The 26,122-nt window shown below is 46.6% G+C and overlaps 1 protein-coding gene across 5 annotated transcripts in view; it reads left to right on the plus strand.

Annotated features, from left to right (window-relative positions):
* Vps13d (vacuolar protein sorting 13 homolog D) overlaps positions 1-26,122 on the plus strand; it is a 242,140-nt gene that overhangs the window by 182,870 nt on the left and 33,148 nt on the right. For all 5 annotated transcript variants that reach the window (XM_027947656.2, XM_027947657.2, XM_071617354.1 and 2 more), the window contains 2 exons: positions 11,888-12,020; positions 14,823-15,018. In XM_027947656.2, the coding sequence (XP_027803457.2) occupies positions 11,888-12,020; positions 14,823-15,018 (329 nt within the window). The remainder of the gene's footprint in view (positions 1-11,887; positions 12,021-14,822; positions 15,019-26,122) is intronic.

A 26,122-nucleotide genomic window follows, 5' to 3' on the forward strand; every position in this document is an offset into this window, starting at 1 on the left:
GATCTCAGCGTTTAGTTATTTCTAATCTTAAATTATCATTCATTCTGCCTGACAGTATGGTGGTTTTAACTGCTTTTTTAATGAAATTACATATACCCTCAAAGACACACATTGCCACCTCTTCCCAGGAAATGTCCTATTCTTGAGGTGTGTGGGTCAGTTGCTTGAAACTGCACATCTCCTCACTTTGCTCCCTCCACGCAGTCGGCACTCATGTGGGCAGTGCTCTGTGGTGCCCCTTACCTGCCGGGTGCAGAGATGATACGGGGAGCAGGAGGTAACCATGAGTTGTGGAGGTGGGGTTTGAAATATCAGCGTGTGCACCATCTGAAAACACTGGGCAGGCCTAGCTCGATGCCACGTCTCCCAGGCACACTCACTTCAGAAGACGAGTCACTTGAACTTGTTGGATCTGCCTGCTCTCTGGTCTGTAAATGGTCTTGCCTATCCACCCCTGCAAACCCCCGTCAGACTGTGAACTAGCTTATTTGGTAAGTGTGGGTACTTTTTCTGAGTCTGTGGTATTTTCTTAGTCGGCCTGGTGATGATACATTTCTTGAAAGCAGTTTTGTTCCCACGCAAGCCCAAGCTTTTTTTATATCCTTCTGATACATTTCACATAAATTGTGTGCAGAGAAGCATTAGATTAATCTTGTAGTACATGGTAACAATCCTAGGAAATTCCAATCAAGAGCCAACAACCTGTTTCCTTGGTCCTGGCCCTGGTGATCTGGCTCTGTCTATGTTCTGATAAGCAGTAACAACAATGTTGATGTTGTATTTCCTTGGCTTTTGTCTCCCTTAATTTGTTGCCAAAGGCAAGCAGCTTGTCTGCTGTCTCGTTGACCTCATAGTTACAGCTCACTAATCAGCTTGACCATGGGGAATGTTAGTATATTCTCTGGGTATTCCTATGTTAATTACATTTATCTTTATTCCTCAGTATTGCTGTACTGAAAATATGGAATTCTCTAAAAAAAATAACATCATCGGGGGTTCAGTGGTACCTGCCTAGCATTCATGTGGTTCTGGGTTCAATGGGGGTGGGGGTGGGGGGGCTGGCTAATATTGATTGACCACTTTGCTACGTGCTGGGTCCTATTCTGAGTCTTCTCACAAATATTCATTTGATCCTCATCATGCTCCTCTGAGTGCTAGTCTATAATAAGAACACAGATGCTCAGAGCCATCGAGTAATTTGCCCAAGGTTAGGAAGAGCACTGGACTAGGAACTGAGGCTGCCTGCCTCAGGGGCCACATCCTTAGCTGGTACACAAGTCACCTCTACCTCGTGGCTTTGTTTTGGACCTCAGCAGTGCCACATTTGCAGGAGTGGGCTGGTACAAGGCTGTATTCACAAGGGGGCACAGAGAACTTGAGCCACAGTTTAAAGCGACTTCCTGTAGTGCCCACTAGTCAGAACCAGTGTTGATACGACCATTCTTGTTCACGTTTCCTGCAACACTACACAGGAGTCTCCCATTAGAGCAGGTCAGAGTGGCCTGGTCATAGAGTATTTATCTCCCCATCTTTCTTTTCTCTATTTTATTTAAGCTTCCCAGACAATTGCAAGTTATAACTCTACCTCCGTCTGCCCCCTCCTATCTTTTTCTGTTGTCATATATTTGAATCTCACCTATGTTTAACCTCACAAACCATTAACTTTTCTTTCACATGACCCATGCTCACTTCAGTGTAGATTTGTCCTGGTGGGGGTCATTCATGCTTTTCTTCCATATCCATGCCTCCATCCTTCTGCTAGAGAACATCTGGTGGCGAATCTTCTCAGATTTGTTGGGGTCGGAGTGTGCTGGGGATTGAACCCAGGGAGGATATTCTACTTCTGAACTAGATCCCCGGCACTTTTAATTTTTATTTTGAGACAGGGTCCCTCTGAGTTGTTGAGGCTGGCCTCAAACTTGCAGTCCTGCTGCTTCAGCCTCTCAAGTCGCTGAGATTTTTAGGTGTGTGCCACCGTACCCAGATTCACCTGTATCTTTGAAAGACGTTTTGACTAAGTTTCGAACTCTAGATTGGCAGATTTCTTTGACCCTTTAAGTGGCCTCTTTCCATTGTTGTTCGTGCATTTCTCTTGAAACAGCTCTAGGTAATGCACCTTTTCTCCTTTGATTGCTCTTGGAAGGTTTATTCTTTGTCTTTAGTAAGTTTTTAATAGTAATGTGTTCCAACATCATTCTTCCATGTGGGATTTATAAAACTTACTAAGTTTGAAGCTTAATGTGTTGATACTTTTGGCAAGTTCTTGGCCACTGACTTTGGGCCTGGGCCGCCTCTCTTTCTTTTCCTTCTGTGACTCCAGTTACTCAGCACTTGGCCTTGCTGCTCCGCCTCGCGCGGGCCCCTCAGCTCTCTTCTGCACCCCTTCCTGGTTTTCTTCAGCCTTCCCTGGCTGACCTGCCGCCTCATTCCCCGCTTTGCTAGTCCTCTTTGGTGCTCTGTCTACTCTGTGGTCTGTTAGAATCTCAGTTGCAAACTTCTGGTGAAATGCTCCATCTTTTAGCGCATTTTTAAAGATAGTGATCATACTATGTATGTGAGTGGTCTTGTCTGGGTCCCTCCCCGCTTAGTTTCCAGTCATTTAGAATTATTTCTATACATACTTGGTAACTAGTGTTGAGGGCTGGACATTGTAGAGGAAAAAATCAGAGGTTCTGCCTGATACGTTTCTCCAGAAAGATTTACTTTCTTCTTTCCTTCTACCTTCAGGTGTGCGGTGCTTTGATCCTCCCCTCCACCCCAGCATACCTGCCCTGCAGAACCTGTTTTCAGAGCTTTCCTTGGCCATGTAGGGTATTAACAATGGGCCTTTCCCAGAGGAACAGGTATTTCAGAAAGGCTCAAAACCTTCCTTCATCCTGAGGGATGACAACAGAAGGATGGGGCTGGGCTGCAGAGGACATATCAACCCCAACTCCTGACATTGAAATGGAGGCCTTGAGGACACTCCATCCTGGAGAGTCAGCTCTGTTTAGGTGGTGGTGGGTGGGGGTGGTCTTTTGTGTAAGCAGGGTTAGTTCACTCTCTTGTAAGTGAAAAGTACATTGAACCAGAGCCCCTGCTTTCCTACCTTTCTGGTAATCGAAGATTTATTTTAAAAGACACACAAAGGCATCGGAACAGGCCCCTGCAGCGGCCTTTGGAAAGGGCAGCTGCAGAGTTAAATGGATGGCAGGCTCTTCCTCCTCCTGGGACTTTGCAGAAATCTGATAACCAGAAAGGGCTTCAAAACACCCGATCTGCAGGAAGTACATGGGTGTGCTTCTAAGTGTCCTCTCCCACATCACCTGCCGTGGGGCTGGAGGACAGCAGAGGTATGAATGCCTACGAAGGCCGCCCCGGGCAAAGGCCAGAGGTTTCTGAGGAGCTAGTAGCAAATAACTAAAATTATAACTTTGCTTTGTATACTCATCTGAAAGGTGGGAACATTTGACTCCTAGAAGAATCTTCTTGGAGTCTTTCATTTCAGCCTGGGATCAAGCTGGTCTCTGAAGAAACAAGACAGGACTTGAGTACCTTAGATCTGCCCTCCTGCTTCCACCCCAAGGATGGGTTCGATTTTGTGTTCTGTCTGGTGCTGAAGACCAGCTCCCAGGCAGTGTCCTTGCCTAGACCCTAATGCTTGCTCGTGTGTGACTCCCCGATGCTGCCTGGAGGTGAGAGTAGGCTCCGGACACCTGGCTTCCCAAACCCAGGCCCTAGTCCGCTTGCCCCATAACAAGTTAGTTGGTTATTAGAAATAGCTTACTTTCCCCTGCGGATGATGTATTACTCTTAATGGTTCCAGGATGTTGGGAAAAGCAAAGGTTGGCAGAGATGGACGGAAGGGGAATGAGGACAGCCTGTGTGGACTTTCAGGACCTCTCTTCACCCCAGGACGCTGTTGGTTGCCTGTTCACTCCCACCTCGATCTCCTCCCTGTACATTCATCCCTCCATGTGTCAGCTCCATGGACATAAAACGGTGCTTATCAGAGCGCCAGCTCTTTTCTGGACTTAGATTTGCCTGATGAGACCAGCCCTGACCAAGCGAATCTTGTAGCTTTGGTGTTGCACATCTGCAGGAAACTTACCCTGTGTGACTCTGGGGAGGAGAGCAGACCTCTTGTCTGCAGGCAGGAGCGCTTGAAATCACTGGTCCCAGTCCCCACCCCACATCTTTCCTCCCAGCACAAACAGCACGAACTAGCAACACGCTCTGGTGTGGCTCGGGGCGGTCCTTGTGATGCACATTCGCTGAGCCTCTTGTTTCTTTTGGGGAAGAAGGAACTGGCTCCTCAGCTGCAAGGCCCACAGGAAGGTCTGGGTGGAGGAAGCCAGGAGGGCGTCCAGTCAGAGAGATGGGTCAAGGGAGGGGACTGGAGCCTGACTCCTTTGTCTTGTCCAGTGATTTGTAAGTAATTTTTCAGAAACTTTGTCATTTATATACTCCCGTCGGCTGCCCGCCTTCGTCAGTTCCTCTACTTGGGAGAGGAAAGATGCATGCCCAGTGTCTCGTAGGATCTTCCCTGGCATTTAGGAAGGGATTTTCCTGCAGAGGTGATAACAAAAGTCAAGGTTGTGGTCACTCGGTAGGTTACTCCCTGATGAGTACAGTAGGTGCTTAGCGGTTGTTCGTTAGAGACAGTCACAATATTTGCAGTTTCATCTGTAAAATGGCGGTAACACTTGCCTTTCTTCCTGGAAGGTGTGAGGTCGCAGCTGACGAACCTTGTTGCAGATGCTGGCGGAACAAGCCCGGCAGCACTGTCAGCCACCATGTGTGATTCCAAAAGTGACCCTGTCACTTCAGCAGCTGGGAGTGTGCCTGTTCCATTCCACCGCACACTCAGTTTCATTTAGTTAAAGAAATGGTTGGGAACAGATTTCTTCCTAAAAATCACATAAAGTTATTTCAGACCCTTGAAGCCTCTGTGACTTTGGCAGCAAGAAGTTCAGCCTCTACTGGTGCCTGCATCTATGATTGTTCTCAGTGACATCACCCACCTCCCTGCTTCCAAGGCAGTTGGCATTAAAGAGAATATTCTTTTGAAACACAAAGTACTTCACAAGAATGGAGTCTTTGTGGCTGGAACAGAGATAAGCTTGCTTCTTTTCTATTGAGGAATGTTCCATTTTGTTTCTAAATTTCTGTTTTGAGATGTTAGTCTATTTATAATTGACATGTTCCTCTTTCCTCTGTTCCAGAATGGGCATAGGTGATTCCTGTGCTCAGGATGAGACATGCAGGATTCAGTCAGAAGGGGTGGGGATGGCGGAAGGAAGGCCCAGATGGGCAGCACCTGCTTAAGCTGTGGCCGAGGGCCTCATCTGAGTGCTTGTCTAGCTGAGGTCTCATTGGGTGACTTTTGGTCTAGTTGTCTAGTCTCATGGATCAAGACGTATGTTCTGCTCATGTCCACCCAGCTGATACTAGTAACAGAGGTGACCTCTGGACTCTGATTTGCAAAGCCTGTGTGCTTCCCTAGAGTGGAAATAATTTATCTGCCGGATGGCCATTATTGGTGACCACCACAAAGGGGACTTTTCCTCACATCCTGACTGTCTCCGGATTCAGTGCTGAGGCATGAGCCACTCATCACATTGGAAATCCTGTGAGAATGGCAAACTGGATCTCTCTCCTGGGGTCGGAGGCCTCTTTCCTGGCCAGCACTAACTGGCCCCTTCACACTTCCCTCTGAGCGCTTCTGGGGGTTCTCAGCAATGGGTAAGTGGGGCCTGGCATCCTCAATGCAACTGTTTACACTTCTTTCACAAAAGCCCACAGTGAGGGGCTGGAGCTGGGGCTCAGCAGTAGAGCGTTTGCCTCACATGCGAGGCACTGGGTTAGATCCTCAGCACCATATAAAAATTAAAAATATTATGTCCATCTACAACTAAAAACTAAATTTAAAAAAAAATCCTACAGTGAGTACAGCTGATGAACAGCCAAGCGGAAGGGCACAATTCCCTGCACAGCTGAGTTTAAAGATGTGTCTTGCCCATGTAATTCTTAAAATTGGTGTAGAAAACACAACTAGGACTTGGTTAGTCGTGACGCTTGTCTCTGTTGAACATCAGTCCTCTCGAGTCTGTGTGTGTTGTCTTTACTTCTGTGCTTTAGTCTCAGGAAACTCTGTCAGTCAGTTTTAAAGAAAAAACAAAATCCTATGTGGAAGTGCTTTAAACCACTCTGAGCTTCCAGATTAATCTGAGACAGCATGTGAGTTCATAACTGGGTCACAGTTGCAGAAGGGCAAGAGAGACTTGCCCCTCCAGCAGGTGTGTCTCGGGCTGGTTAAGGCCATGGGACAGTCCTGAGGCTGGACTTGGTTGTGGCATTTAGACGTTGTGTGTGAGATAATGACAGGTATCTGTGACTATCTGTGGATAACTTTGTTCCTTAACTGAAAAGGACATGGGTCCTGGTAAGTGTTTATGTGTGAAATGGCAACATGTACATGTCCCAGGGCAGGAGGGTCCCTAGATCTCCAGAGACCAATAGGGCAGCAGGGGAGGGGGGGAAGCAAAATCATTGATTTAGGGATATTGAGGAAGCAGAATGTCAGTCTCAGCTTTAAAATGTCTTATGTTCTTATTCAGACCCCCCTTTCTGGGTTCTTTGCCTCAAGAACTCTACATACTTCACAAATAGGTAGAACTGAAAACAGACAACCCACTCAAACTCTTAAGTTGCCTCTGGAAGCCAAACCCTAGCTCTCTCCACGCCTGTTTCTCTCAATGCTCTTTTCTATTTCTCGGACTCCTTCACCATTTGGCCAAGCAAGGACTAGTTGTTTGGTTTGCCTTTTCCAATCAGAGATCATTACTGGTTTTTGGACCACATTTTCCTTTAATTCTTCCCTATTAATAAGAATTCTGAAAGAGCTCTTCAATATTAAGACAAAATGTACAGTTGGAATAATTTTTAATTGCGGATATTTTAATTGTATCAACAGAAGGGGAAAAAAAAAACAGAAATGGTGAAGACCTTGGTTTTGAAGCGACTTAGGTCTTATGATTCAGGTTTTCTTGCTCACTACCTGCGAATTTGAAAATAATGCTTATGTCTAAGGTCCCAAACTGCCGCTGAGGAACTTGTAGAAATGGATGGCCAGACAGCATGCCAGGCATTCTGCCTTCATTACCTCCTGAACCTTCCAAAGCAGCCTGCTGGAGGAGAAAGCATTTTGCAAATGATAAACTGAGGTTCAAGCAAGTTGTGGCTCTCACCAGGACGCCCAGTCAGCAGGCTCCTGCCTGTTCAGTGCCATCCCGGCAGCTTGACTGACAGGCATGGCATGTGTGAGTTTTCTGGTGGTCCGTGCTCCAGTGAGGCTTCTCACTGGCCGGGCCGATGGAATCAGAGCTGTGCTGGTAGCTGACTTGCAGCTGTTCAGCTTTGCACTTGGACAAATATAAGACTTGTCCCTTGTGCTAGAGTCCTGTCACTTCTCTTTTCCTGTGATACATGCTCACCATCTGCTCTGGTGACAAGGAAGATACTGTCACCAGCATTTACTCAGTGGGGCAACGATATTAAAGAGGAAATTTCCATTAAGTAAATAACTGTGAAAGAAGAACCCAGGAGAAGGGGAAAGGCTCCAGCTCAGTTCCTGTTACACTGGCCAAGTACCATTGGCATTCTGTGCTTGCTGAGTAGCATAAAAGGGTCAGGAAGACGGACAGGACAGGACAGAACAGGACACAGTGTGATTTTTTTTTTTCCTTACACCATTCCAGCATCTACTTGAATTTTGGTTTTATAATACCAACTGTTCAGAGCCAGGCCCCAAACCCAGGCTAATTTGCAGTGTCTCTCTTTGAATGGATAATGGGATTGTTTTGGGAAGGTTGGGTGTTGACCCACAGTGTTTCAGCTATTCAGGAGAACTGGCCTCTTCAAGTACTTCTGAGGTCTTTACCCTCTTGCTGAAAATAGTGCCTTATAGAAATGAATGACTTTGGACTGTGGCCAGAATTCCTAAGGGCAGCAAGTATGGATGCTTCCTTCAGCAAAAGAAGGGGGAGTCGTGGTCTTTGCAAGAGCAGTGGCAAGCTTTCTGAAGGACATTCTGTTCCTTGGAGCCTTTCATCTTGGCTAGTACAATGTTCACGCCAGGCCTAAAGTATTTTGTGAACTTGAACTTGTTACAAAGTGAATTTGATTAATTTAACCCTCTACAAATGCCCTTCTGGGATACAGGTACTGTTTATGGCCAGCAGGTGACAGATTATCTATAAATCACCTCCCAGCTGCCAGTCACTTTCCCATCCTGCGTAAGTGCACACTCCTTGCCCCGGTGCCTTTGGCCCCTCTGCAGGCAGACAGCTTCCACCCCTGGAGGAGCCCAGGCCAGGCGCCACCCCAGCCCTGCAGAGTCCAGTTATCCTGTTTTGCAGAGGTTCAGGCAACTTGGTGCCGCTTTATTGAATGTCTGTTACATATTGTCTGTGCGGAGGGCTTTACACACATTATCCAGCTCTGCGGCATCCTTGAAGGTAACATTTTGATTCCTGTTTTGAAGACAAGGAAATGGAAGCTAACAGCTATTAAGTGTCATAGTCAGAATTCAAATTCAGGTGTGATTCTCTTTCTGCAACACCATGTACCTTCCTCTGGGTTTGAGGGCAGGTGGCAAGGCCACTTCTGATTTCTCATTGCGAGTCTGTGGCCTATGTGCAGTGGGGGCTCTGTACACTGCTGGTCTGTGGACTGGCTACACAGCGGGCTTGTACCTAAGCACACCCTGAGGGTTCAGCCTCTCCACCAGGACCTCTGGATTCCTTTCTCCACTGAATAATCTGAATATCTGCCTCTGGGCTTCATTTGTCACAAGACAATTTGGGGGATGGGGTAAAGGATGTCCTGGATTGATGGGAACACTCCCTGCAAGACCCCGTGGCTCCTGTTTGATGTGGGAGAAATAATGCTTCTCAGCCTCACCCACATGGGTGCTACTGGAACCCCTCCCTCTGCCTCCTGCATGTGCTTAGGAGGGAGCCACAGGGAGGGTGTGGTCTCGCTGCCCTCTGAGGTAGGATAAATGTGGAATTAAGGATGACTAAGTAAGTACCCTGCAGTAAAAGGAGGCCCTTTCTTGTGGTGGCCTGGGTCCAATACTCTGGATCAAGGCCCTGCTTTGGGCCCTGCACCTGTCATCTCTCTGGCTTTGGTTTGGTTCCTGAAAAATGTCTCTCCTTGTCAGGTCGAATTCACCTCCTATCAGTATGGTTTTGGTTGAATCATAGTTCTCAAACCTACATCTCCAAGGGAGAAGACTTTTATAATAGTTGCCTGCTAATATCTCTGAATGCTTTACTTTTTACTCATAAGTAACAAAGGACAAATGTAGTTGGCTTCACAGGTAATATTCTTATAGATAGAGAGGTGGGGATTCAGACAGAAGTCCCCGGTAAGTTGACTTAGGTGTAGGCACCTTTCCACAGAAAGGTGATGCACTGGCCAGGCACCAGTACGGGCCATAACCCTACTTTCTCAGGAGGCTGAAGTAGTAAGACCCTGTCTCCAAAAAAAATAAAAATTAAAGTGAGGTACTTAAGAAGCAGGTGGAAAAAATGAGCTTTACGTAGGAAGAATGCTCTCACAGGTCATCTTACCCCCATCCTCCTGGGTCAGTACAGAGAATACCCAGGAGCCAGTCAGCGGCACTCAGCAGGGGTCTCTAACTAAAGCCCTGATGTAGCGATCCACAGCGCTGCCTTCGCAACGTCTCCTGGCACCTTCACTGTCCTGAAGAAATTTTAAGGTTGATTTTCATTAACTTTAGTTAGACAGTGAGGGAAAAGGAAAGGCAAACAAATAACGAATGGTAGGGCTTGGATTTCCAGAGAGGTCAGTGATCACTGCCCTCGATGGAAATGGAGTTCAGGCTGAGTGAAGGATTGGGTGTCCCCTGGCTCGCTGCAGGAGCCTCTGCTAAGCACAGCTTTCTGTCACTAATGTCAGGAAGCCTCAGAGCTGACTGCTCTGTGCTGGGCACCACCCCTCCCCAGATCGGAACAAATGGGTCCACATGGGCCCAGGATACGGGTCCCCCAGGCAGGCCGCTTGTCCTGCGTCTTCCATGAGCTGTGTATCTAAATAACATTCCTGTGAGTTTTCTGAAAGGTTAGTCCTGGGTCATTGGCACTTAAACCTCTTGTTTTGGTAGATTCTTCCTGAGAAGGTTAATTATATATTTGATATCCTTCTCTTTTTATGCCTGAATGATGAGGATAAGTACCCTGTGGTTTATTAACTGTCACTTTAAACCTTTTCAAATTGCCTTGTGACAAAACAGAGTGTTATGTCCTTTTTATCTAGCTTTGATGGATGAGACAGCTTCTCTGGTTAAAGTATGCCAGGATAAATAAAATCCTCTGGCTGTGGGGGAGGATGGTTTCCCTGGAAGCTGTAAGTTCGAGTCCACTGCTCCTGTGAAAGGGGACTCACCTGTTAATCTTCCCAACTGCTTCCTTTTGACTTTTGACAGATGAGGCTTGGCATCCAGTAGGAACTGGGGAGTTGTCGATGAGAAGGCATCAATTGAGGGAGATTGATCTCTCTCATTTTTAAATTTTATCGTATTTATTTTTGTGGTGCTTGGGATTGAACCTAGGGCCTCACATATGCTAGGTGAGAACTCTACCACTGAGGTACGTGCTTAGCCACCCCTTAAAATTTTTTTTTGATACCAGACCCTAAAGCAATAATCTGACATATTTCCTGTTTTGATTCCAATCAGTTGTTAAAGTAAAGGGCTTGTGTCTCATTGTGGTAAGATCCCAATTCTTACTCTTCTCCCTGCAGGTCATTTTGTTATACCATCGTATGTTTTCCCCCAGTAAATTTGTAGTAGCACAGATTGGCTATTCCTTATATAAATTGCTTGGGACCAAAAGTCTTTTTTTTTAATATTTATTTTTTTAATTGTGGTCAGACACAATACCCTGTTTTATTTATTTATTTTTATGTGGTGCTGAGGATCGAACCCAGGGCCCCGCGTGTGCTAGGCGAGCGCTCTACTGCTGAGCCACAATCCCAGCCCCCTTTTTTTAAAGTTGTTGATAGACACAATACAGTACCTTTGGGCTGGGATCATAGCTCAGCGGTAGAGCACTCACCTAGCACGTGCAAGGCCCTGGGTTCGATCCTCAGCATCACATAAAAATAAATAAAATAAAGATATTGTGTCCAACTACAACTAAATAAATAAATATTTTTTTAAAAATACGGTACCTTTATTTTATTTAGTTATTTATTTTATGTGGTGCTGATGATAGAACCCTGTGCCTCACACATTCTAGGCAAGCGCTTCACCACTGAGCTACAACCCCAGAAGTCTTTTGATTTGGGTTTTTTCCAGATTTGGATTTGGAGTATTTGCATGTGAATAAGATCCTGGGGATGGGACCCAAGTCTAACCATGAAATCCATTTATGTTTCATGTACCCCTTATGCACATCACCAGAAGGTAACTTTGTACAGTGTTTTTGGAGCACCTGTGTTCTGACTCCACCCTCAACATGATGTCAGATGTGGAGTGCTACCTCAGCAGGGTTCAGGTTTCATGTTTTAGAACATTTTGGATTTCAAATGTTTGGATTAGAGACGCTCCATCTTTGCTGCGGAGAGTAGATGTCATCAGGCCTTTCAATAATGGCTTTGCAACCTTGTTTCCCCCAGTGTGAGCCACCCTCAGCTTGTATCTGTCCAGCGTTTGAGAACCACTCTGCCAGGGCAGACAGGAATTCCTAATTCAGCAATTAATTCCTCTCTGTAATTAGCATTTACTAAATCCTAACTAGGAGCAAGGGAAGGTATTTATTTAAAATAATAAAAGTAATTCCAAGACTTTAAAACTCTTCTTGTTTCTAATCCATTCCAGTTTGCAGGGACATTATCAGACGGCTTGGGGAAGACGATGGACAATCGGCATCAGTCAGAGAGGGAGTACATCCGGTACCACGCCGCCACAAGTGGGGAGCACCTGGTCGCCGGCATCCACGGCCTGGCTCATGGTAAGTCACCTGCCACTGTCCCTCCCTCACAAGTGCCCTTGCACTGCCAAATGCTTAGAGAGAAAAGAAAGCTGAGGTGGCAGAAGTCCTGGCACCGCTGGCTTGGTCCCGTTGTATGCCTGAAGGCCACCTCGTAGTGGAAATGTGGCAGCTGGTGAGACGTGCTGTTCGTCTCCAGGGCACTATGCACTTTTCTGTTCCTGAGGTGTCATCGGACATGCTCTCCCACACCCCTTAGAATCCAGAATGGACACGCAGGACTGCCTTTAGCCCACTGACAGTGAAAGCGAAGTTGACTGCCCAGTGTGTGGCCCACGTGGAAGCACGTTCACAGGACCACAGAGTCACTGTCCACAGGATGTAGGTGATGGCATAAAGTTGTCTCTCTGAATTTGAATTCCAGCTTTTTTTTTTTGGTGGGTGGTACCGAGGATTGAACCCAGGGCACTTGACCACAGAGCCACATCCCAGCCCTATTTTGTGTTTTATTTAGAGACAGGGTCTCACTTAGTTGCTTGGCCCCTTGCTGTTGCTGAGGCTGGCTTTGAACTAATGATCCGCCTGCCTCAGCCTCCTAAGCTGCTGAGATTACAGGCGTGTGCCTCCGTGCCTGGCTGAGTTCCAGATTTTAATGCTCTGATTCCAACTTTCGTCCAACTAGTTTGCCTTTTGTTGCATTTTTCTCCACCACTGTCCTAGTCACACACAGCTAAGCGTGGCTCCCCAGATGTGCTCCAGGTCCTTGCTCGCTCAGTCCTGCTGCCCACCCTGCCTCTGCCACACTTCCTTGCCTGTGAAAATCGTCCTCACCCTGTGAGTCCGATGCAGGTGACATTTCCCCACTCCCCTCCCCAGTGAGAACCGTGAGGCTGCACATTGGCAGTGTGGGTCAGGTAGATGTGTGGCCAGCTGTGTGTGTGGCACGCTCTGCTGGGCAGTGAGCACTGAGAGCTGAGCCCGCCTCGCCTGAGGCTCACACAGCTCCTGCTCAGTCATGGTGGTGATTGAACTGTCCACACAGATCCTCAGGCATCACCTCAAACTATCAAAGTTGCATCAAGACTGAGATCAGTCATGCCTGTCTGCATTTGGAGAAAGAAGAGGGAATATAGATAATAAAAGTTGTGTTCTGTTTATGCTCAGGACATCGTGTTTATTGCAGAGTTTATTCATCAGCTTTCCCATTGGCGAGCTTTGGGTCAAAATGCCTTTGGTCTTGCTGAGATTGCTCGGCTGTAAAGAGAGCAGCTCCCGGGGAGGCTTCAGGACAGAAGTACAATTTGGCAGAAATTGATCTGTTTACAGACTAAAGTTGATTTTGAGTAATCATTTACGGTTAAGATTTAGTCATTCTATATTAACTGTAATGTCCGTGCAGTGACAATTGAGGGCTATTTAAAAAAATATAAAATTCATTGTGTCTGATTACCATTATCTTTGCAACATCTTTGCTGGATGGGGAGGGCATGTGTGCCCTCACTTTTTAGATGAATACATTTCTGTGCTGAGAACATAAGTGATTTGCTTAAGGTCACAAAATCACCTCCAGCCAGGATTATACAGATGATATCCACAGCCTCTCCACGAGCCACTTAGGCCAGCCTAGGGCTGGAACCTGTGGCCTCATCCAAAAGGGACCCTTTGAGCTTTGAGTTATGTAACAACAGTGGCCTTCAATGAGATTCTTCCTTCAGGAAGAAAAGAGCTTTCAAAGATAACAAGAACCAGAGCTACTCAGCCTCCCTCATGTAAAACTGGGAGGTGTGCATGCCCCTGGTTTGTTGGTATTTGTCGCACGGGCCTGGTCTGAACTCCTGCACTGCATGCTCTCTGCCAAGAACTTTGCTCAAAAGGTTGGGAAGGGGCTACTGCCTCCCTAGAGCAATGGACCCAGATCCAGAAGAAACACTGTGAATGTTAGTGCTTTCTCACCCAAGGAGTTTCCTGTACCAATCTGTCTCACTAGAGCTGAAGAGTCCAGAGAGCACCCTCACACCCCCGCTTGTCAGAGGGTAAACATCCTGTGAGTGTCCCTGGCACAAGTCCTAGAAATGCTCCCCGCACACCGCCTGTCTTCCCTGCAGTGCCTGTGACCTCTGCAGCCTTTGCCAGTTTCTGGTCCCTTCTGAGGCTGTTTCAGTCATTGCTGTCAACTTGCAAATTATTTGCAATGTCTTTTTGACCTAGGTTGGTCTTTTGAAGCAACCACTGGGAGAGTTCTGGCTAGATTTGGCAGCTTTTGGGGGCGCCCCTCATGAAGGCTTCATCATTTACTACAACTGCCTATGTCTGATCTCAACAAAGTATGGAGTAGCTTTTACCCCATTGCAAACATTTGATGGTATTTGCTGGTCATGGAGTATTCTTGGAAAACAGAACATGTGTCTTTTGCTGTCCCTCTGCCTTACATTTCATGGGATCCCAACTTCTTCAACCTTTCCCCAAGGACACCATTTCTAGTCTCCCAAGGATTCAGTCCTACTCTACATCTTCTCAGAATTGCCTCTGTGCTGTGCAAGCTCCAGGATTGAAAAGTGGCCACTGTTAACCTCCCAGCTTTTTTTTTTTGAATTCTTAAAACTGAAATACACTTTACTTCTGACCAGCACGTAATGTGTGCCCTCTAACACTGGACCTAAGGGGCGGATCCACTGGGCTCCCTGCCTCTGGCCTGTCTGACACAGAGATTAACAGAATGCCCTTAGAGTATCATTCCCAGTGCAAGGAACTGAGGAGTTTAGCTTTAAATGCTGTTGCTGTTGTCCTTGGCCAGGTTACAGTAGCCCTTGTCTCTTTTGCTAGGTATCATTGGAGGCCTGACCAGTGTCATAACCTCCACGGTGGAAGGTGTGAAAACAGAAGGGGGCGTCAGCGGTTTCATTTCTGGCCTCGGGAAAGGGCTTGTTGGCACTGTGACCAAGCCAGTGGCAGGCGCCCTGGATTTTGCATCTGAAACAGCCCAGGCGGTGAGAGACACAGCCACACTCAGTGGCCCCAGGTCAGTGGTCACGGGGAAGGGGATGTGCGATTTCCAGTCCCGGTTTGCTGCGTCTCCTGATCCACACGAACATGTGATCACACACTTCTGCCTTTGTTGTGTGGTTTTAATTTGAATACTTGTAACTGAAATTTCTGACCTTCCTAATACAAATACATGAAAAGGGGCCCAAAAATTTGGCATGGATTTTTTCCAGAGATAGGTAGGTAGGTAGGCATGTGTTATCCTGTGTTGGATTCTTCATTAGACAATCAGAAATAGGATTATATCATTACAGACTTCCCCAGTCACCAAGCTAAATGGACCCCCATGTGCCCATGAAGAAAACCCTAAGGTCATAGGCTGGTGGATCCTTGCCCCCTGCCCACGGCCTAGTTCCAGAATCCATCAAGTTGCTGCTGACTACATGGATTGCTCTTCCTTAGTTTTCCTTTCACTTGAAAGCACTAGCCAGTCTCCCAGACTCCTTCAAAAAACAGAGCTGATCCCAGCCAGCCTTCCCCACCCCCAGCAAGTTGGCAGTTCTGCTGTGGGAAGCTGTCTTGTCCCGATACCAGCCGAGCCTGGAAATCAGAGCTGGCCTGTGTGGCTCCACAGCCCCCAGAACCCAGTCACTTAACTAGCTCTTCGTTTCAGTGGCCTGTTTTAGCTTCTCTTGCCAGAGTGACTAATTGGGAATCCTTATCAACGAGGGTATAGTGTCATCATTCCCAGCCAAGCTGGACTCAGCTTAAGCCCAGAAGAATTTTGTTGCTGCCTGGATAATGGATGTTCCCGAGTGAGTTAGTGTGCTCTCTTGAGAACACCCGGGCCTGGGCCCTGTCCACACCCTGTCTCTCCCTTAAGTAGGATTTGAGGTGAAGTTGTCCCAAATTAAAATGAATCCATTTGTCTGCCACCAACAGTCCTTACCAGTGACACATTGCTGCAGTGGGCAAGTTGTTTGACCCTATAGGCAGGGACCGTGCAACATGTCCTGCCAGAAGGTCTTCTGTCTGGAAGCAGCTGCCTTTTATTGATTGATTGATTGATTGTTACTATTTTTAAGGTCAGCAACATTTTTTCTTTCCTTCCTTTTTTTTTTTTTTTAGTTATGAATGGGCTCAGTAACTTTATTTTATTTATTTATTTTTATATGGTGCTGAGGATCGAACCCAGCACCTCACATGTGCTAGACAGGGGCTCTATCACCGAGCTACATCCACAGCCCAGCAGCTGCCTTTTCAAAAGGGGTCTGTTGAGTTTGCTTTAGTTAAGTTACATTCTATTCTCGGATACAAAGCTAAAACAATCCTTGAGAGTATTTTGAGGCATTTATGTACTTGTGGAAGGGTGGAGCCTTCAAAATTATCTTCAGTTAGTTTTTTGTTTCTTCTCAAAGCCCAAGAATCTACCTCCAAAATTTTGTTAAGACAACGAGACCTAAGGAAGTATAAACAAAACTGAAGAATTCCCAGAGAACCATCTTGTTCTTAAAATCCCAGCAGTCAAAGGAATGACTTATTTGTTCAGAAAAGATCTGGAGTACATGTGTTAAAATTTTAATAGATTTCTTTTGTCCTGTTGAGGTCAGTGCACTTGGATTTTGTTCGTTGTTAGTTTGGCTGTCTCCATGAGCTATTGTACTCTTTTTAGGGGCACAAGTAATGTAGCCATGGCTACTGCAGAAAAAAAGGTCTTCTTGTCATCTGTACCAGTCATCCAGCATTGCCACAGAAGGTCTGACTTAGTACCAGCCAGTGAATATCTGTCTTTTGACATTTCCAGGCAGTAAATATTGATTGAAAATCTCCCATGAACTCTGGACTGGGAATATAGCAGGAAACAAGACCGTCTCCAGCCTCAGAGAGCTTGTGCTCAGTCAGAGCAGCCTACATAAAAAGCTGTATAAATAATTATTTGCCAAAGTTGTGATAAATGACACCTATGATTAGAGGGTAGAGAGAGACGGCTGACTAGAGAAAGTGCAAGGGAGGAAGAGGGTGACTGACCCACAGGCAGGGGAGCCTTCCTGGGGGTTGGTCTAAGGGGGGTGACCAGGTAAGAGAGGAAATGACATCCCAGGTACAAGGGAACCATGTGGGCACCAAAAGAAGGAACTTCTCGCTGACCAAGCGCCAGTCCTTGCCACGGCCAGTCTCTGTTCTTTACTTATAAATGAGAACAAGACACTCCCGGGGGACCGAGGCCTATCCACATCCACACAGCTGGAGGCGGAAGAGCCAGATGGAGACCCAGGCCCCACCTGTCCTCTCAACTCCTGCAGGTGTCAGTGAGTGGGAAAACCATGGTGCACATTGCTGGACGGGGTGGGGCACATGCCACCCATGCTAATGGGGGCCTAAGTGGCTCACAGTGTCCTTTATTGCCCCAAGAAAGCATTCCAGATTCTTCTGAAGAGATGAGCAACAGCCCTTTCACCAGGTTCCTCAGTCCGTTTGTCCAAGTCCAGGTCATTAATGAGGAGCCATGTGTTAGAGAGAGAGAGAGAATTTGACCTGAAAACAATGCGTCAGAGTCCCAAGCCCCTTGCTTATTAGATCTGGGCCCTTGGTCACATCTCTTGGCCTCACTAAGCCTTAATTTTTTCATGTATAAATTGGAGATAAATATACCTGTCTATTTGTTGTACCTCTCAGGAGTTTGAAGCCCAACCAGAATTATTTTCATGTGGAAAATATTCTTTTCAGATTGTATTAAAGGAGCCAGGGCTCCCTGCAGGTGGAGAATGTTCCCATTTGTGTTGCTGTCCTCTCCTAGGACACACTGGTTCTCCCCAAGGGAGCTTTTTCAGGCTTCCTGGAAGTGAGGTCTAATCCCCTCCAGCCTCCTGCTTGATTGAACAGGCTCCAGAAGTGTTACTCAGAGTCTCACACACACACACACACACACACACACACACACACACACACTGTTTGGACAACAGGGACTAACAAATGATTTGAAGGGATTAGAAGTGAGATTCTGACCGAGGGCTGACCTGAGCCCAGGGACCATGCCAGGAACAGAACCGAGAGTCCGGGAGTTCTTCCCTCTCCGAGGGAAGAGACTTTCTGCTTCTTTGTCCAGCTCATCCGAGTGAAGGCTTGGATCTTAGCATATGTGCTTTAAGTGGCCCAGATCTTCAGCAGAGGATGGGAAAGTCAGCCATGACGCTGGGGGAACTCCTCCCAGGGATCCATCTGGGTGTAGTGGCCTCACAGGCAGCACTGGCCCCTTTTTGTGTTTATTGGAACATGGTTTTCTTTATAAGGAACCCCCTCCTCATGTTCTTTGAGATTAAAGAATTTCCCAGTTCCTCTCCCTGTCGGAGTGTATGGGCACCACCCAACCTCTCCCGAGGTTTCCACGCGGCCTCACAGTTCTTGGGAGGGCAGGTGGAAGTTAAGGGGAGGGCAGAGGACAGTGGGGCCTTTGGCCTCATGTGGGTATCATGGGCCACTGTCCCCACTGTGTATGTTAACTGCACAAGTATGTGTGGCTTGGAACTGAGACAGGAGGCCCTTTCCAAGGCCCTTTTCTCCTCTGCCTGCTCAGGTAGCATATTCTGGTCCATGTGTATCGGGCCACATTTGTCTGTTCCAAGCAAAGCTGGTGAGAATGGCACAGAGACAGCCATGCTGTGGCGTCCTTGATGCCAGGTGAAGAGGCCTGCTGCCAGGCCAGGCCCAGCAGGGCGCCCAGATACGCAAGTGCCCGGTTCCCTGCGTGAATGTGGTGGCACCTGATGGTGGTGTTGGAGAGGAGCTTGGTAGGAGACTGCAGCGGCTGGTAGCAATGTCAGCATGTCCATCTCCAGGGAATGTCATGTCCATGAAATGAAAAAAAATACTGCTTCATCCACTTGAAGGGAAGGACTGTCATAGCTCACCGTGCTGTCTACTGCACACAGAAAGCAGCGCTGCCCTGGGAGGAGGCGCCTGCTGCACGCTCATATCTCCCCGTGTTGCAGGCTTTGGGGTGCAGGGCAGGTTAGGAAAGTGGTGGACGAAGATTTATGGAGCCGACCCTGATGTTTCCTCCGTCACATTTCTTCACTTTTCAAGCCAAGACTCAGAAAGGCAGGGAGAAATGGGAGCTGGCAGAACTTGAAATATTTAAACTAATTTAGCAAAGCCCAGGAGTGTTGAGCTTATCTCATATTTAAGTTAGATAAGGAGAAAGGGGGAATTTGAAGGATAATGATAGATCAGTGTTTAAGAATATAGCCATCAGCACTGATAGTGTTCTGGAATCCCAGGACCCTTGTACTGTGTGTGTAGATGTAAATTCCAGTTGCTCGAAAGCTTTTGAGTAACCTCTGGGTTGATTTCACAGAAAAGATTTATGATGGGCATATTGGATTTTTTCAGTAAAAACACTCCCAAGATACCACCCAAAATTCTTTAATGATGCTTTCCATTAGTGGCCTCTTGGGTGTGAAATTGACATGGGTTTTCTTAGGGAAAAGCCCTTTTGTTAGTGACTGCACCTTCCCAGTGACTCTCAGGACAAGAGGGCTAAGACCTTCTTGTGGTCACTAGCACCTGAAAGAGGACAGTTGGACAGGTCAGAAAAAAGTCAGCAGAGGGAACTTTGGACTTTCTCCCACTGGCCCTCAGGCTAGTTGGGCAGTTTGCATTGAGCCACTGAGGAACTCCAGAGGTAAACACCCAGGGGAAGTCCGCATGTTCAGGAGGATGCACCAGCACGCTCAGCTCCGCCCACCAGTGTTCCCTGTGAGGCAGAGGAGAGTAGGCCATACCCAGTGTATCTGGGCACAGAGCAAGTCCAGCATTTCTTTGGAGGTTCTTGTTGCCTTAAAACTATAAAGGAATTTTATGTTTTATTCCATGTTTGAGTAAGAAAATATTTTCAATCGCTGCTCAGTAAGATTACCCTGTCAGGAATGCGCAGCATGTCACCCTTTGGCTATCCCCGACACTTGTTGAAGAAGTTAGAGCACAGAGTTCTGTGCTAGTCATCTTTTCATCACTGTGACCAGAAACCTGAGGAGGAAAACTTAGAGGAGGAAGTTTGTTTTGGGCTTGTGGTTTCAAAGGTTCAGTCCGTGGTCAGCCAGCACCATGCTTTGTGCCTGAGGTGAGACAGATCATTGTGGTGGAAGGAAGAAAGGTGCTCAGCTCATGGTAGCTGGAAAGCACAGAGAGAGAAGGAGCCAGGGACGAGATCCCCAAGGGGTCCCCAGTGACTGGCTTCCTCCTGTCACGTGCCACCTGCCCACAGTTACCACTCAGCAATATCATTCAAGTTACTACTCATCAACTGGATTAATCCATTGACAAGGCTATAGCTCTCATAATCTGATCATTTCACCTCTGACATTTCTGCATTGCCTAACATGCAAGCTTTTCAGAGGACATTAAAGATCCAAACCATAAGGAACTTACAGATGAGTTCTGCAGATTGACAAGGGTGAAAAGCTAGGGGTTGGTTCTGTGTGTGACCCTGAGACTGCCTCTCATCTCGCGCACATCTGTGTAGGGGCTTATGACTATCTGCCTGTGGAAGCTAGAGTGTCAGCATGTCCATTTCCATAGAATGTCATGTCCATGAAATGAAAAAAAAAATATTGCTTCATCCACTTGAAGGAAAGGACTATCATAGCTCACCTGTGCTGTTCACTGGGGGTGACCATGTCATCTGTCCTCTGCTTTGCATGTGGTATGAGAGAGCCATGTCTCTTCACCTCCTGAGCTCACCAGACCAGGTCTTTCCAGAGACTGTGTGGCAGTGGGTGGGTCATCTCCCCACCCTCGGTCTCCCTGAGCAACCCCAGAAGAAGAAACAACATCAGGAGCTGTGTTCCAGCAGTGGCTGTCTCACTGGGGTCTGAAATCATGCTAATGAAATTGCAGGGTAAGATATTTTTAAGAAACAGCCTTCATGCCTTATAAGTTAAAACTCCTCTCATAGGAACACAAGCAGAAGAATCCTATTTTCTGAGACAGACTCCTTCCCTCTCGCTGAACTCTAAATACTGCACCCCCCTTTCACTCAGAGGCCCCAGACAATGCCGTCCTCATTAGAGCGTAACTTATGGCAAGCTCAGATCTGCTGCTGGAAGAAAGGAGCCAAGCGTGTATGTTCGTGCACACACATATTTGAGAAAAGCCTTTCCATTTCTGAAATCCCATGACTCATTTTTATGCAAGATTATCTGTTAGGGGGAAAAAACACTTTTTTGGTCATGGTACATTATAATCATTTCTAGAAAGGAGAGCGTCTAATTTTTGCCATTTTTGGCATGCAGAGATGACTGACTTCATGGAAACAGCATAATCCTGATCCCTAAAGTAAAAAATCACCTCAGCTTCAGCGTGTACATCTTCAAAGTCCAGTCACCGAGTCTCGGTCAGCAGGGTCGTGCACAAAGCCAGACAGTGCGACGGCCCCTGATATGGCTTTTGCCATTTAAAAATGAAATCACCGAGCCGTTGTAAATATGTAGTCCCTTCTATGTTCAGTGAATCCATGTTTTTCAACTGCAGGGTGATATCTAGTCCTAAGAACACATAAAATACACAGTTGAGATTTTGGTTTGAACTTCTGACAGAAGAGGGTACATAGTTCTTCTGGAGGAGAAAATGTATTTTGTGCATTAAAGAAGGATGAAGAGCTGTTTACTGTGTGGAATTCCTTTGCAGAGGCTCTGGATTGGATTGTTTTCAGGTTTGGGTGACTGCTGCTTGTCTCTCAGGGTTCCCCTTATAGCATCGTCCCTCTTTGCCCAGGATGAAATTGGCATCTTCCTAAGGAGATAATGCAGGTTGGAGTTGAAACGCCTGCTCCCTCCCCAGAGCCTCGGGCTGTAAGATGGCTCCCTGCTGTGGATCAGCAGAGACCTGAAGCCTTAGTTGTATACAGTAAAGGCTGGTGAGCTTTGGGAGAAGGAAAGGTGGGGGTGGTTGTGAAAATTCACCTTTATCTAGGATTCTCAAAGAAGGATTCTTGCTAAATCTCTCACAATTTGTCCAATGGGAGAAAAATAAGGTTGAATTAGTAAAACATTTTTGTCACAATGTACTTGTGACAAGTGAGATAGTGACAGTGTACTTGTGACAAAGAAATAGTGTTTTATTGTATTGTTTCCATAATTCACATCAGGTTAGTAGTGTTACTAATCCACATCCTTAGTGGATTTACACTAATACATAATGGTTTCTAATTAGCACAGAATTTGTACTTATGGAGCCCTTTAGAACAGAGGATCTAGGGCTGGGGCTGGAACTCAGCAGTAGAGCACTCGCCTAGTATGTGCGAGGCCCTGGGTTCAATCCTTGGCACTACATATAAATAAATAAAGATATTGTGTCCAACTACAACTAAAAAATAGATATTAAAAAAAAAAAAAGAACAGAGAGTCTAAAAATGTGGTCTAGGGACCTCTGTGGAAGCCCAGATCTATAACATTAAACCTATTTTTATATGTTCATGCGTTTCTATATGAGTTCATACACACAACAGTTTTTATAACAATGTTCTCTGGTGAGCGTAGAGTGGAGTTTTCCCAAACCTGCGCAGTATGTGCTACTGCAGGACTGAGTGGAGCAGCAGATGAGGGAGTACAGCTGGTCTCTAGGCAAGAGGCAGAGGTTTGCAAAAATGTAAAGCTCTGCCCGCCTCTCGCCTTCAGTGACTTCAGGCATGCTCCTGGCTGACACACGCACCTGTACCTGGTTAATTCCCTTGACGCGCTGTTCTGTTTGAAAGTACGGTGATGATCCTTCAGGATGCTGGTAAATAGCACGTCTTGGTGATGGTGGATTAATTTGGATTATGCCGAAGGAGCCACCGTAATGTGATACTGCACTTGGGCTTTCTGCCAATAGTTGTCAGCCCCCTGGTTGCTCCTGACTTTTACCGAGTTTCGTAAAGTAACAATGAGAAAGATTTTATCGCACATCAGAAAGACCTCTTACAGTAATTCACCTAATTTAGTCCTTCACCTTCACCTACTATCCTAATAAATTCTACCTCAGCAGCATGGTAAGCGCTGAAATTACTTCAAGAACAAGGTCCGTCTTGTCATAAGGCCACTTAGTTGTTAGCCCGACCCTACTCTGTCAGGTAATCCAGAGGGTGTGTCTGTTTCAAAGTTTACTTCTCAAAGCCTCATCCTTCTCCCCTGGCGAGGCTGGTGGAGAGGACAAGCCCATGGTATTTGGATAAACCCCTTTGAGCTCCTGTGGAGAGCAGCTTTCTGTGGCACTTGTTCTGTGTTAACACCAGAGACAGCTCCCGGCGCATTGTCCCCAAACATACTTCAAATATCGATAATGGCAGGGGTGACCCAAGCTGTATCATAAAATCCCAGGGACTGCAGAAAACTTCAAAGGGGAGTCAGAGCAGAACCTCATCTCTCCTTGGGAGGAGTATGGATCCCAGGAATCTGGCTGGAGTCCACCGTGGCCTCACTGAGTACTGCAGGTGGACAGGGCAGGGCTCATCCGTTCCGCAGACTTCACTGATTGACCCCAGCAGCACAATTAAGGGTAGTAACAGCTGGCACCTGCCCACCTCCTAAGGCAGAGCAGACCAAATTACTACATGTATGTTGCTTTTATATCCTTAGTGGAAAGACACAAACCTCAAAGAGTGTTTATGTTTTTATTTGAACTGTTTGGGTGTCCCATTAATTCCGGTTAACCAATTCTGAACTTGTGATTTTTTCAGGTACAGTTGCTTAGTAAATATAAACAAATTGACAGTAGAAAGGCATTAATTGATTAAATATTGAACCCTTGCTATATTCCATGCATACAATAAGTGTTAAGTACTCAAGAATATTTAATTGAAGCCAGGTGCTTTGAAGAAATCTTCTAGGTTCCTGAGAATCACCATGCTGTTTGGTTTGTGTACTAATACTCTTAAACCAGTGTTTAATGAATATATATATATTCATTAAAGCAAGTTTCCTATAACTTTCTTGAAGTACCCTTTATTAGTGATTTGACTATTTGTTCTTAAAAACAACAAAATTGCTTTCGTATGTTGTGATGGTGTGTGTTCAGGGGAGTGGGTAGTTGCAGGTTTTTCTTTATTTTTTTCTTCTTGATTATCAGGCCCATCACATTTCTTTTGAAATAAATAACTTCAGTTTTACTAATTGTTTATTAGTTAATGATCATTTGATTTTCTTCAGTTATTCTTATACCTTAAATGCATTTAATAAATATTACCTACTACATAATTAACAAGAATGGTGTTTTAAAACCTATGATTTTTGACCTGAATTATCTTGCTGTAACAAAATGTTTCTTTATCTTTTCAAATTATGTTCTGTTGTATCAAAGTAAATACATGTTAACACTTTTAAAAGTCAGAGTCTTTCTGAATGTCTGGATACTTAGGCCTGCAGCCTGCCGCCCACTGTCCCGGCCCTGACACCACCTGGCAGCTGCTCCCAGCGCCTCAGCTGTGCCCTCACTCGGGAGGAGTTTGCTGCAGGTTTTAGAACAGGCGCGGCCTGGCTCCCTCTCCCACCTTGCAGTGTGGCCGCATCGCCCTCTGGTATTCGTCAGTCCAGCTCCCACGTCATGACCCCCGTGTGGGTAACGTTCCAAGCGCAGCCTCTCAGGTGACCCTGTCTGTGTTCCTCATTCAGCTCTTTGCTTGTCCCGCCCCCAGACTCGTCCACTGCCTTGGTTTTCCCTCTGCACGTTTCCTAGTTGACCCTCAAATTCACATATGCTCAACCTTTCAGCCTGGGTTAGTACCTCCTCTTTCCTTCTTTCCTTTTCTTTCCATCTGCCTATTGCTAAGAATCCACCAGCTCCTCTGTGCGTTTGGCTCCCTGGGTCACCTTCCTAGAACCGCTCCCTCCGAGCCCTGCTCCTGTGCGTGCTGGCTGCTCTCCGGCTCTGCACAGAGCTGTTTGCTGGTGCTAATCTGAGCATCTTCCTACCTTGGGTTTTGGTCTTTTTCCTCTCTGAATAGAGAGTCCTCTGGTGCTCGGTGATCCCTGACCATCTCAGACACTAAAAGGCCAACTGAGAGCTCTCTGAGGGGCTCAGGGGCCTCACGTGGGGTGGGACTTGATGACCCTGACCTTCTGCTGAGAAAGGAGCAGGCTGAGTGGGGTACAAGAGGGGACCTGCACCCTAACTGCTTCTCATACACACATTTCACCCCGCCTTCCTGCTTCCGCCCCTTCACACACGTTGTCTGCCTGCTCTGCCTCGCACCCCCACTGCCTGCAGAGCTCAGGGCAGCCTCCGTCTTTCTGGAACACAGTGGGTTCTGCCTCCTGACGCGCTTGCTGCTTGGTCTCCGTTCCCTCAGGCTGACGGTTCAGCCCAGGTGTCCATCTGTATTTCAGCTTCTAAAACATCGTTGATATCTTCTCTTTGTTCTTTTGGATTCCTGCCATTTGAATCCTTCTGCTCTCACTTTACAGGGGACTCTGGACTAGATCTATCATATTTAATCAGAAGTCCTGTAACTTAGACTTTCCACTAATTCACGTTCCTCTTAACGTCCTTTTCCCTCCACCAACTAGTAGCTCTGACTTAGGTGTTTTTTCTGAACCATAGACATTATTTCTGTACAAACCGCTCTGTTGGTATTAATAAATAATAAGGACATGCTAACATTTAAGCTCTTACTGTGACCCCACGTGGATCTATGTTGTTTACACATATTATCTAATTTAACCATCACAGACACTTTCAGACCACATCTGCACAGGCAGTCTGTGGCCCTCCTTCCAGGAAGATGTAGGAAGCATCTGGTGAGGAGCCGTTGCCAGTCCCAACCCCATTTTGAGTCTGGTATTGGTCTTTAATCTCTCTTTCTGTGTGTTGTAAAGAAACAGGTTGTAGAAGGCTCTTGTCAGATCCCAGGGACATGAAAGAAATTGCACACCCAATAGTAGTGACATGGCCCTGTCACCACCCTCCCTGAACCATGAAAGCCATTCAGAGGGGCCGGCAGCTGGTGAGCGACTGTGCTTAGATCCTGGGTGCTGATGGGTGTTTTGTAGTTTCCACGGGAAGTTGCTGAAAGTTCTCTTATCTTGACACTCCAAGGGCAAGAGGTCTTTCTTCAAAGAGAAGCGCTTGTTTAAAAAGAGATGTGGAAAGAACATAAAATCACAGGTTCT

The sequence above is a fragment of the Marmota flaviventris genome, chromosome 10 (assembly GCF_047511675.1).
Source record: "Marmota flaviventris isolate mMarFla1 chromosome 10, mMarFla1.hap1, whole genome shotgun sequence".
NCBI classification, from domain to species: domain Eukaryota; kingdom Metazoa; phylum Chordata; class Mammalia; order Rodentia; family Sciuridae; genus Marmota; species Marmota flaviventris.